The sequence below is a fragment of the Miniopterus schreibersii genome (assembly GCF_964146895.1).
Source record: "Miniopterus schreibersii genome assembly, chromosome: 6".
Lineage (NCBI taxonomy): Eukaryota > Metazoa > Chordata > Mammalia > Chiroptera > Miniopteridae > Miniopterus > Miniopterus schreibersii.
Window position 1 is genome coordinate 69,608,964 of NC_138107.1, and position 14,048 is coordinate 69,623,011.

Genomic DNA, 14,048 nt, shown 5'->3' on the forward strand with positions numbered 1-14,048 from the left:
CATTTTTTCTTGTTCTTTAAAAAGCAGTAAATCAAGTATAACTCTGGCTTAACTAGATATTCAACGTTTCAGAACACCCAGTTCCTTACTGTTCCAGATGAATAAGGAGTAATTATATGAAGTTTTTTATTTACACATCTACCTATCTTCCTGACTGCTTTTTGCACTTGAACGCATATAGAAATGTATTCCCAAGCAGTAAACATCCAGCATTTGAGCTGGGAAGGAACAAAGTTATGGACAGAATAGCATTAGCCATTTTAATTTCTGTCCTTCTGGCATGCATCTGAGAAAAAAACAATTATCTGGCCATTTTTTAGCAGACTACATTTGGGTCTAAATGATTTGTCACATATCCAATCAAACCTAGGCACTGGTTCTTCATGTACAAACTGTAAAGTTTCAAGAACTCTCTTCTTTTTTTAAAGCTTGAATTCTGCCTCATAGTCATAGAAGTCTTGGTGTTGTTATACAAACTGACAGGTATTAATTACCAGTATAAATTTAACCTGCTTTCACTTTTGACAACATCGTAACATTCACACCTGTAGTTTGGATAAGATCACAGCTGTTAAGTATATGGATTATACTTTATTTATCAGAATTTTGGTCAAGCAAACAAAAAACCCAAACCACTGTTTTCAGTTTCCCAGTCTTAGACTATACAATGTCAGTGAACATTTCTAATTACTATAGTCACATTCCATAGCCTGTGTCCCCCTCTGTTGGCCAACGTGAGAATAGGTTTCACACATTTGTGATAAGGTGGCTGTTGCATCTAATCACAGGTTTAATTCTATGTCCAAACTCTTTGGGGATGCATGCTGGTTACCTATTTACCTTAAGTCCTAAAGAGGGCGCAGAATGTTCTTAAGTTTATCTTTCTCAGTGTGCCATGATGGACAATCAAGTCCAAGCACAGAAGTTCTATGCCTCATCTGAAAAGCACAGCCACAAGGGGCTTACATCGTGGGTCTCAATCTTGAGCGTGCTCTTCTCCAGGAATTAAGTTGCAAACGTGCCCTTTTAAAAAAGCATTTGATACAAACCACTGGAAACACTGACTTTTAGTTGTAAAGACTCAGTGATTTCTTCAGGCCAGTTAAATGGGTTTTTCTTTAAAGCTAAGTCATTTTTCTGTTAGGATCTTTATGCCTGACACAGTCAAGTCACTCTACTTAAAGCATTACCACCACGCAGCGATTTTAGAATAGCCTGCCAATTTCACCTCATTTTGAAACATGACTATTTTATCAAATATGGTGTACTTGTTCATTTAGCTTTATATTATAGCTGCAATCTCAGAAACATTTTGTACAAAATAAATGTTTCTAAAATGAGTCGTGTGTCAAGTACATTGGTGGGAGTTTGTTATTTGAAAGGTTTCAATCATGAATTCTTGTGAAAGCGAGAGGATGTGGATTCACACTGACTGTGGGCCAGTTCTGGCTGTGCCAGTCACCCTGCGTGACTGGGTGAGAGATGTAAGCTCCCTCTAGGCCTCAGTGTGCTCATCTACATCACAGGTGACGATAAAAACAAATTCAGAAAATAAATGGCAAAGTTCTCATGTAAAGCTGGGCATAGAGTAGGCACGCACTCAATAAATGCTAGCTAAGGTTCTTTTTATAGATTTTCATACATGAGATTTCACTCCTAGTTTTGCTTTCAAATAAAATTCAGTTCTACTCTTAAAGATAGCGATGTCCAGTTCAGTTTCTCCAGTAACAATTCCTGAATCAGTATAATGGTTTCCTCACAGGGTACTCTAGCACCCCTAGCACCCCTTCAATCAATCTTACATGCTGCTGATGAATAAATCTTATTGAAGGACAGTGCTCTTCTTAAACTCAAATACCCAATGACGATGAGCTACAGAGCAAAGTCTGAACTAAGGTACTAATATGGAATGGAAGACCCTCTAAAACTTGCTTTTGACACATCTTTCTAGGTCTGCTGGGAACTCAACACAAAGTTACAATGCAGGAACTGCTCTTCCTGATATCTATCCCATTGTTTTTCTAATTGCTCTTTCCTCTCTGCCCATATATTCAAACCCTCCCCAGTGCTCTGCACAGAAGAGCCTTCCTGCAGCAGTATCTGGGAGGAGCCTTCCTGCAGCAGTAAACTGATCTGCTAATGGAAACAGTTTCTCCTGTCCTTTCATAGCCCTTTATCTAGGCTTCTCTGAAAAATACTACTTTTTACCCTATATGACATTTATATACATGTTCCTATACTCCTGTCTTTCTTACACCAACTATAATCCCTTGAACATGTAGGTCCACAATATATATTAATGAATCCATGAGCTAAAGTATAAAGTAACAGGGACTAATCTTCAAGGCAAGGGAACAGAGATTTGAGGAGGGAAAAACAGAACTGCATTATGTGTCTGGGAAGAAAGCACCACTGCCTGTCTTTACCATTACTTTCATCTGCCAGTTGAGGTGGAAAAATTTTGGGTTTCGTTTTTCTGTTCTCTTTTGTTGAATAACTGTATCTGAGAGATCCCAGGAGGACTCTTACTTCTTTAAAAAACCAGTTTTCCCAAATGTCTGAAGCTCTGACAGAGATTTCTAAGGTCCGAAAGCTAAAGTAAGGTCTTCTGGTTCACTGTCAGGTTCAAATTCTGTGGGAACTTGCCATGAAAGCACTCTACAAAATCTTAGCTTTTTTTACATAACAAATGCACTACGGGTAAGGTTATACTCAGTATACTTGACTCCAGCTAAGCCTGTGTAAATCTTAGGTTCTTAAGCAGCGATGAGAAGATATTTCTCTGTAGCATCAAATAAAAGTTGCACTTAAAAATAGTAACAAAATCCTTATCTTTTGGAAAACTATCTTTGAAGCATTTATGAACACAACTTGCTAAGTTTTCACTTAATATTTTCCTTATAGAAAGGTCAGTAGGAATCAAAAGAATCCATCTGTAGACTCAACTCTCTCATTTATTAGTTTACCTTTTTTTCTTACATCTTCAAAATCCAGTATGTTATTTTATACTTAAAGCACATCTCCAATTGGAATAGGCACATTTCAAATGCCCAACAGCCCAACAGTACTGGCTACAACACTGAACAGAACAGGTCTAGATTCCCACTTGCTCTGAAGCTAACTGAACTATTTTGATACAGGAGAGTTAAATAAACATAGGGCTATCATGTCCTTGGGACGAGGACCAGAGTATCTTAAACACACAAACAAACACACACACACACACAAACTTATTAGCTGACATAGCAAAATTTCTTCCTACTGCCACACACAAATTTACACGTTCAAAAAAATAGTACCTGGGATGTCTAACATTAGAGAAGTTCTTGAGACAAATGAACTTATACTTAGCTCCACACATGGATGGTATGTTATGATTCTTGAGTATAACTGACTTATGGCAAATTAACCTCTAGGATTCTATTTCCTCATGAAAAAGGGTGGGGTGAGCCAGGCTGGTATGGCTCAGCAGTTGAGCATCAACCTATGATCCAGGAGACCCCAGTTTGATTCCTGGTCAGGGCACATACCTGGGTTGTGGGCTCGATCCCCAGTGGGGGGCGTGCAGGAGGTAGCCTATCAGTGACTCTCATCATTGACGCTTCTATCTCTCCCTCTCCCTTCCTCTCTCTGAAATCAATGAATATATGTATTTTAAAAACCAAAACTATAAAAGGGTGGGGCGAGAGAAGATGCTCTATACATAGCTTTCAGTTAAATATTTTTCATAACTACCAACTTCACCCATCTCAGAGGCCAGGCAAGTAACAGATAAGTAGGGAGACCAGGTACCAAGGACCTCAACATAAAAGATTGGTGACTTGGGAGAGCTCCTCTCTGTCTAAGGGTGGCAGCCCCTACTCAGCCACTGTAGCCATGAGAGAAAGCAGGCTCAATACTGTCAGAGCTTCCAATGTTTCTAAAATGGCTGGATACCTTCCCTTTTTAAGCATTAATAATTAATTCAAACTCCAAGAAATACTGCTTTGTCCAGAAAAGAAAACTCTAGATATGTCCTGCATGCATTCACTTTGTATATTTTGTCCTGCCCTTCTCCCCCTTGTTAACATTAACCCTCAACACTAAGGAAAAAGTGGGGAAAACATGCAGCATTTGTATGGGATTAATAACCGTAACAAACCTGTAAGAGATAAAAGATAAACACCTGAGTAGGAAAACAGACAAAGGACACATGTATGCATGTGTATTTCCACATCACTAACAATGAAAACAATGTTTAAAAATGCTCTTTCCCCATAATTTAAAAAGGAGGAAATTCTCTTTCCTCACCAGATTGGCAAAGATTTCTGAAACTGTACAGTCTTTAGTGTTGGCAAGGGCATGGGGAGCAGGGATACTCATAAACTGCTAGTGGGAGTCTAAGTGCAGAACCTTTAAGGAAGACATTTAGCAATATGTCAAAAGCCCTGGTGACACACCAAGTCTAATTTTAGAAAATTCTTCCCCTAGAGAAACAACAAAATTAATGCACAAAAATGTAAACAAGTATAATCTTTGCAGGTGTGTGTATAATTGTGAAAACTGAAGAATAATCTAAATAACCATTTATAGGGGCTAAGTACACCATCAGGAATCCATTCAATGGCTGTTGAAAAGGGTGAGGTAATGACAAGGAGAGTTATCTACAACGCGCTGTGAAGTGCGGAAAAAACAAAGTAAAGATAGAATCGACAGTCTCAGCCTATATAAATTGAGGTGTGAGTGGGTATGTGTGAGCGTATGTGTTCACACATATACACTGTGAAAAGGAATTAGCTATCTCTAGCAGCAAAGGAATTATGGGTCACTTACATTTTCTACTGTCTTTTCCTTTTGAAAAATTATAACCTCCTTTGCTTTACTACCAGGAAAAATAAAAAATAAAAGATAGGTTCATTTGCACAACAGTTGATGATGATTTTGTCCAAGAGCAAACCCGGGGGAATCAGTGTCTACCAGGTGCTAATGTCTGCACAGGGGCAGTGGCATCAGCACCTCTTTTGCTGGGTGGTTCAAATACATTGTAACTGACTCATCGATAGCACCTGCCAGACTTGTAATTATTAAAACTGAACATTCCACAGCATTCCAGAGTAAAAACTGGCTATACCTAAAACTCACTAAATCCAAATGGCTATTTCTATGTACAAGAAGTCTTCGTTTTAGGTTTAACCTACATTGAAAACTAAGTTGTAATAAAATGCTAATTTTAGGAATGAGACCAGTACAACTAGGCAAATAGAATAAAATAAAAGTGTAACACATTTTATATGCCTGCAGACCTCCTGGTTCCTGAAGTGAACATAGTCACATAGAAGTCAACAGGCTTGTGTTTCTCTTTCAAGGACAGGGTGATGTTTGTCAGGGCCCACCCGTAAATGAGTAAGTAGTTCATGATTAGCTAGAGCTCGGTTCGGCCAACACAGTTTTCTCATGTGAGGTCAGTGAGAGAGCTAATGCTAATATCCTATTTGGCTTGTGAGTTCATTTTGAAATCCTGAACATCACCCTGATTTTGAAATGTTGGTTTGAACACAGTACTATCTTGTCTAAAAATTGCTGTTCATAGATGCGCAATAGCACAGAAAGCAACACCACTAATTTAGTTACGTATTTACTGGGCTTGGGGATTGGGACTCCGGGCATACCTGACACGTTCCCAGGAATGATGGACTTGCCAGGCTTTGAATATTTACAGCCCCAGCTCTGGTGGCTCTGTGAAACCTAACGCAATGCTCTCCATCTTCTCAGATGAAGACAGGCAGAGGGGACAGAAAAGCCAAAGGCCCAATTACTGTTTTCCAGATTCCTGAAAGCAGTCTCTATGTAAAATCCCTTTTTCCTCAACCTGTTACAGGGCTTCGTCCCTACTTCTTGACTGCAGTAGCTCTGACAAAGCCCCCAGGTGTACCAACAGTTTCAAAGGACACAGACTTGATTTCTTTGCCATACTTAACACTTGACTACCCTCTCCTTCTTGAAGCTATCCTCTCTTGCAGTTTTTGTGATACCCTTTCTCCCTGTTTTCTTCCTACCTCTGGCTCCTCCTCCTCTATGTCCTCTGTTCCCCAGGTAACAACACTCCGACCTGGCCTTGAGTGAGACTCAAACCAAAGGCTTCATCAATAGAAGACAAATTCAGATGACCTTCAAATCTCAGTCTCCTGATCCAAAGCCTGCTGTGCTCTCTCTCAACTCTTAGCTACCTCCTGGACCTCTCCATGTAGATACTTCTCAAAGTCAACACCTTTGAGACAGACAACCTTCTTTTTTATTTGAATCTTAAGACCAGAAAAGGATTTGTGCCTGACTTTATGTGTTACAAAAAGTTCTTACAATCTGCTTTGGAAAAAAACCCTTCTGTAAATTCCACTACCACCCCCAGTTTACAGATGGCAGAACTGAGGCAGAGAAGTGAAATAACCTACCCAGGTCACACAACTATGAAGAAGATCTGGACCCTGCAAATCTATGCTACACTTTATGCTACACCATCTGGTAAATTTCCATTTACTCATGTTGCATGTGCGTATAAGATGGGGCCTTATAGATTAGATTCACTTCCAACTGTCTCCATAATCCCTAAGACAGTTGGTTTCTCTTCTATAGTACCACAGAACAAAAGATAAACTTTTGCTTTAAGACAGAGCAGAGGACTGATAATATTACACATGCCACGTGAAAAATGAAACACGTGTTCCACGACTGAAATTACAGGAGCCACCATCAACCCATTTGCCCAAGCTATACACCTAGGCATTACCTGGGATCCTCCTCTGCTCATCCACCTACTCAACTTACTAACTTCCATACCTTCAGGCAGTCACCCAGTCACAAACCTTCACCTACTTACTATTTCTCAAATACATGAGGAGTACCCACAACTTTTCAGGATAAAGTCTGGCTTCTTCAGCTTGGCTTATAAGACTCTATGATCAGGCCTCTGCCTCCTGCTCCCCTCATCTCCCATCACTCTCGTATAAGTGGCTGACAATCCAGCTATACCTGATTTTGTGCTGTTCCTAGGGTGTCAAGTCCACAGCACCATATCCTGCCTGGAATGCCCCTTCCACACCTTTCTTCATTGAGCTAACTCACACTCACCTTGAAACTCAAGTGAAACACCCCATCCTGATTTAGACACCTTGCCTTTTTGTTCCCACTCGACTCAGTTGAGAACATATCATAAAACTTGAAACTATTCTGCAACCACTGATTTACTGTCTGTGAGTGTGACCTTGTTTGATTTGAAAACTCCATGGTAAAACAGTAAAAGGTATCTAATGGGCACTCCACTGATGTTTGTATAATGAGCAAATACAGGAATAAAATGAGTGACTGGTTGAGTCCTCTGGCTGCTCACTGCTTTCAGATGAAAAGGTGGCATCGCTCACTTTCCCCCCACATCAATGATTACTCCAGGAGCCAGAAGCTCATTTGAAGTCTGGGTTCAGAGAGCTCATGGTGCCAACTGAAGCAGTCATGAGCCCCCCTCCTGGTCTCATTCATTCGAAGGCCACACAGACCATACCACCAAGCCTGCACTCTCCCTCCTGATGAGGACTGCCTGGAACACCATTCCAGTGGTGACAGGTCAGTGACACTGTGTGTCCATTTGAAGGCTCATAAATATGCATTTATGACAAACTGACAGGACAGAACAATCCGTAAGAGGACATAAAGGTTACAAAGATTTAGCGAAGTACTCCTCTGAAGTCTGCGTTTTCTTTTTCACGCTGTCTGAATTTAGCTCCTCTGCCTCACAGCTTGCCAACACCCAGCGAAGACGGCAGACTTGGGAGGTTCAGTCCACTGCAGGTTGTCCTTTGACCATCTTTCTGTCTGTTCCACCCCCACCCCCCACCCTTCAGTGCTTGATCAAAAGCTCAGAACTACTCCAAAGGGGCAGGTAAGGTCAGGAGGAGAGCTTTACACATCTAAAAAGGGGAGCTGGGACAGATACACAGTTATTTTTTTCTGATGTTCGGATACTGTCTGGGTCCTGCTCTTTGCCTCAGCCTACCTGCTGCTTCTGTGTGATCCAGGTAAGGCAGCCAGAGGGTAGCTGAAGCCAGTAGAAATGCACTCTTCTCAGCCCTGACAGTCACCAGCAAAGGAAATTTTTCAAAAACAAGCTTCAGCAATGGGGGGGGGGGGGGGGGGGGGGGGGGGGGAGATGCTAAAATGACTCTGAGACATTGAGGTAACTCCTATTCCTCCTTCAGATTTCAACTCAAGCTCTGTTTTTCGAGTAACAGGTTAAATTACAATAATTCAAGTGTGTCTGTTTCTTCTACCAATTTGACAATTTAAATACTCAATGCCTAGTCCTACCTTAGCACATTTTGGCACTCAAATATTATTTTTTGAATGGATGAATGAATTTTCCAAATTAATCTAGTTTGCTCACCTTATAGGTAAATTTATACTTTAACTTCCTAAACATGTTTAACAAGGCTGCTTATAAAAGATGACCTCAAATCCTCAAAGACAGGCAAACTTCAAAGGCGCTATGTGTGTTATCTGTCTCCCCACTGAAAAAATAAATATAAGGTGCCAGGAATAACTGATATAACTAATTCACTTTCAAACTTATTAAAAATGCAATAAATGAAGGTGGGAATGTTGGTAATATTCACAGTGATCACTGCTGATTCAGAATTTAGAGAAGAAACACCCATTCATTATCTTATTATACCCTTTTAAGTCCTATGAGTTAAAAAAAAAGGTAGATTTAACTGATTTAAGCATGTCACATAGTTTGAGATCTGGTAAGATTAAAACATAGTACTTGGCCATCTAACTCCTAGCTAAGATATAAAACCATCAGGGAAATATATCTCAAAAATAAAAAGGTCAACATTCAGCATATAATATACCACATTTATTCAGGCAACTAGATAATTGTCTTGAGCTGAAATTTTAATCTGCTTGTAGGGCCTTTGTAAACCTGTGTTAAAAGAGTATCTAAATTATAGAGAGTAAAGTTGCTAGGTAAAAGACCAGTATAGAGAAAAGCCCACTGTATCTCCCTATACCAGCAACAGCTAGAAAAGATGGATAAGATTTCTTTCTGGGTAAAAAAATCATACAATTTATTGAAAGAAATTAAAGGATACCTATATAAATGGAGAGATAGTTTATGTTTGTGGAAAAGAAGACAATATCATAAAGATATAGTTATTATACTGAGTTAGAGAATGGGTGAAATTCCAATTAAAATACCACGTGGTTTATCTTAGAACCTAACAATCTGATTCTGAAATTTATATGGAACAGAAAGAGCTCAGAATAGCCTGGTAGGGCAGGGCCTACCAGGTATAAAGACTCACTTTAAAGCTACAGTGAATAAGGCAGCGTGGCACTGGAATAGGGGTGGACACGTGGACGAATGGAAATGAGCAAGCCCAGAAACATACCCACGCATGTAAACCTGACATGTGACCTGCAGATTAGAGGGGGAGAGGATGGGCTCTTCAATAAACAATCCTGGAACACTGGCTACTTATATAGAAAACAAACGGATCACTGTTTCTCTTCACACGGGAAAAACAATTTCTGACGATTTAAGATTGGTATGTGAAAGGCAACATTAAAATTGCAGGATCAAAAATATCTTTAATACTTCAGGGTATGAAAAGAGCATAAGCCATTAAAATAGTTTAAATGGTAGGTATGCTTAATATAGGTTTTTGCCAAATTGTCCTCCAGGAAATATTACTAATTTATACTGCAGCATAGGAATATACGCTACGGTATAAATTAGTAATATTTCCACCCACAGCCTCCCCAACACTGCCTAAAAACATAAACTTTGGCAGATTTATAAGTGAAAACTTGAACACTGAATTCTTCACTGATATTGATTTAAGCAATAATGAGGCTGAACATTTTTGTTAATGTTCACTTAGTTTCTATGTGGTTGGTTTAGTTGCTTAGTCCTCTGCCCATTTTTCTACTGAAGTTTACATTTTTTGATGGCACATAAGAGTTCTTAATATATTCAGGATATTAATCCTTTCTCTGCCAGGCATATTAAATGTCATTTATCCTTTACTTTTGTTTTTGTTGGTTTGATTAAAGTTTTAAAGTTTTATATAGTCAAAGAAATCTTTTCTTTTTATGGTTCATTCTCTGGTATACCATTATTAATATCTATATTAAAAGGATTTAACTCAGCTCTCCCTCTGCGCCCCTTGAAAAAAAAATCCCTCATCTAAATGAAGGCAAAGCACCTTCCTCAAAGGGTCATTGTGAACATTAATTAAGGTAACTGGACCAGTGTGCCTTTAAATAGTAAAGCAACTTATCAGCTTCAATTAATAGCAGCTCTCAATACACGACAGTTATTAACACCACCTGCCTGTCAGTGGGGGAGTGTATAATTCTATGCAGGCAATCTGAGCAGATGCATGCGGGGATAACACAGTCTGGAAAATCAAATGGGACCACAGGAGACAGACACCGTGACACAGAAGTCCCTTTCACATCTCTCAGCAGGTTCAGAATCACAGAGCAGTCATGATAAAGACCCTGGACAACGCAGGCTCTCTTACCTTAACTTACTCTTCCCCTTCGTCCAACTCGGTTTCTTTGTGCACCACCACTCTGGTGACTGACATGTCGGGGTGCTGCTCTCTGGCTTCCCTGATGGCCTGGGCCAGTGCCTGCAGGGTCAGGAGAGAGCACTGTCAGTGGAGCAATAGGCTCCTTCTCAGAACGGCAAAACACATGCACACTCATCACTTAAGATTCCGCCTCAAGCCAGGATGGTTTCAGTTTTATTTGAGGATGCACGAAGATTTGAAATGGGCCATTGTTCATTTTAGAGATTGCTTCTCATTTCCCCAGAGTCCCCATTTATCCTGTCTATTTTCAAATAATAGCACATGTGGAAGACACAGCCTGGCTCTGAATCTCAGCTGTGCACTCACCGAGAGACTTGGGAAAACAGATCTTCTCTGACCTTAGTATCCTCACCTGTAACCTGAGACTAACACTAAGGCTGCAGTGATCACTTTAAGGTTTGTTGTGAGGATAGACGAGATGATGTACAGCATCCAGCACAGTGCCTGCCCTGTGCACTCAAGTGATACTTGCTATTGCCCAATTTCCTGAAACCCCAAGGGGCAGTACCAGGCCTGGTTCATCTCTGCCCTCTTGGGTTCTCAGTAATTATTTGAGTAAAATGTTTGTTGAACTAAAATGTTACAGTAAAAATACCTATAAACTTCTAGGGCAGAGAGCAATGAAAACCACAGCAACGACGGTGACACACAATCAGTAAAGCTTAAAACCAGAGAGAGACTAATCTTCAGGTTATAAATTACAGATCCCTACTTTATGGCTAAAAACACTGAAGGCACAAAGGTTAATGGGTCTTTCTTAAGACCATCCTGCGGGGGGCTGCAGGGCAGGAGTGGGACCCAGGGTGCCCTTCCACTGGTTCTCCTCTCTGGACCGGCTAGGAACAGCAACAAGGTTTCTCTGCACTGTATCAGAAACCCCACAGAGCACGGTACATGGTGCTGTAGCAAAGTGGAAAGAGGGGAATATCTTTCAGAGGGGAAAGATATTTAAAGAAAGTAAAACACCACAGAACAACACTCAAAATCTAGGACAGATCTCTAAATTAAAAAAGAAATTCTACCAGGCTAGAGAGCACCCTAACTCATAAGGAAAATACCCACCTGGGGAAAGCAACACAATGTTTCTTGTTGCTCTGTCGCCTGCCTAAGGGGACAACTGCATTTCTTGTTTGGAAAATAGTTTCTGTGAGCTGGAAGGTTAAGGAGCAAAACCCTGAGCCTCATTCCACACAAAAAAGGTAAAGCTACTAAAGAAGTTTTTACACCAAAAACTTTTGCACAGGAGCTTGGAAGACACTTTGGGGGGGACAAACTCTGGCAACCCACCTGTCAGGACAAGAGAGAAGTCAGGGGACCAGACTCCAATCTGAGTAGCAGCATCACTATTTGTGAGGTGGGGAGAGCAGGAAGACTGGAAGGCAAGAGTGGAGTGGCGGGAAGAGCAGGGACCTCATCTCAGAGGTCAGAAAGTGCTTCTGTGTATGGACTACAATGCGAACAGGAGTGTGGCTCTAAGTTTCTATGTGTGTTCGGAGGGAAGAGGGAGACTAGAATGATCAAAACTGTCCACCGCATGTTGGTCTGTGGAATCCAAACTGGGAAAGACAAGCTCTGATGGGAGCCAAATGTAGCTCCAGACAGCTTATCAGATACTTTTGGGATTATGTTCACTCCAAAGATTGGCTACATTAAAAGAGTATAATTGTAAAAGTGAAAATATAAATGATGCTCATGGGAAAATAACACATGTGAAATATGCTTTAATTAGAAAAGCGAGCAGGCCCTGGCCAGCTAGCTCAGTTGGTTAGAGCATCATCCTGATACACCAAGGTTGCGGGTTCAATCATCGGTCAGGACACATACAAGAATTAACCAATACATACATAAATAAGTGGAACAACAAATCAATCTCTCCCACTCTCAAAATCAATCAATAACTTTTTTAAATCAGAGAAGTAGAGAAACCCGAAAACCGCTATAGTCATCTTAAAACACAGTTGAAGTCAGTCTGCCATTAGTTCCTTTCATTCCATGGTATCAGTACATGAAATTAAATAATTTAAATGTTAATTTATTATGTTAACAATAGACTGTGAGAAAACATACCATATTCCCAAACTGAGAAGTTATTCTATAAGAACTGGGTTTTGCTCAGTAACCTTCAGCTGGCAGCTGACTGAGGAGCAAGGGCCATATCGTTTACACGTCCCCAGTAAAGACATGAGAGTGTTGGGACTGACTGGCACAGGATAAAGAACCTGCAAAGCCAGTTTCAATGAAAACACACTTTAATTTGCCAGCACAAAAGAGATTCCTTCCACTGTGAAGATGCTTTTAATGTATCTGAAAAAGGCATCAATGATATTAAAGTCACTATATGATCAACACTGGTTTTGGGCAGAGAGGTCATTTCCCTCCTTTCATTTCAAATAGTTCAGTCATCTCATTACAGGCTTTAAAGGGCAAGTGAACTCATCATGAGCTTCTAGTGACAAGCAGGCCAAAACAAATTTACTCAAAAAAGTTTATGCCATCTTATAATTAGACACAAAAAAGTTATGTACAGGTTCCTTCTCTACTCTCATTTGTGTATCTGACCTCGGCTCTGAAATGGGCTGAAGCACATCATAAAAACGAGAAGCATATCCTCGCAGCGAGTTCACGCTGCAGTGGTATCATGACCGTTTTCTACTGTAAGAGTTAGGAGCAGTGCTACTTGGGCACCGACATTCCAGACTATGTTTTTACTATTTGCCTTTCAGGAGCAGTGCTGCCTAGATTTGAGTTTTCAGTTAAGATAGGTCAAAAGACAAAAGAATGCACATAAAATAAAACCTGAGGGTAATCCCGAAGAGGAAAAAGAGGCATTTGAAAGCCAGAAAGGGCCTCGGTTCAAGTAGACCGAGGGTAAAAGAAACAAAGGCTGGGAGAAGACCAATTTCCATATTCTACCAAGCCAAAGAATGTGGACTCCGGCATAGCACTATAGGAGTTAAATGCTTGCTGAGCGAGATTCCTAGAGCAGAAGAGCAAGAATACCTTTGCTCTGACTTAAGGGCAAAGGGACTCAAGACTGTACCAGTGAACAGAAGCAGAGAAGTGCTCTACATGGAACTAGAGGCTTGGTTTCCAAGTAGGTAATTCACTTGGAAAATAGGCCCGTGTACTGGTCACCCACTAGGGATCTGTACTCTTAGGTCAAATTCAGCCAGAGTAACCTTCAACCTCTAATAATTCAAGGAAATAAAAAAATACATATGAAATATGTAAGTAAAATCATGTTTATAGGAATTTAAAAGAACAGTAATTTCCATAGAAGGCATAGGAAAAAAATCTTTTTCTATTTTGGTCATATATAATGAGTCTTTCTTAAATGAGAAATTTTGTTCTCTAAAACTCTTTTTCCTGAGTTCAATGTTGCATTCAAAGCTGGGCAACAAACGTTTGTTCCTACTCTCC

The 14,048-nt window shown here is 40.3% G+C and overlaps 1 protein-coding gene across 6 annotated transcripts in view; it reads right to left on the minus strand.

Moving 5' to 3' along the window:
* EPB41L2 (erythrocyte membrane protein band 4.1 like 2) overlaps positions 1 to 14,048 on the minus strand; it is a 182,023-nt gene that overhangs the window by 3,785 nt on the left and 164,190 nt on the right. For all 6 annotated transcript variants that reach the window (XM_081141173.1, XM_081141172.1, XM_081141171.1 and 3 more), the window contains one exon: positions 10,557 to 10,667. In XM_081141173.1, the coding sequence (XP_080997299.1) occupies positions 10,563 to 10,667 (105 nt within the window). In that variant the 3' untranslated portion in view covers positions 10,557 to 10,562. The remainder of the gene's footprint in view (positions 1 to 10,556; positions 10,668 to 14,048) is intronic.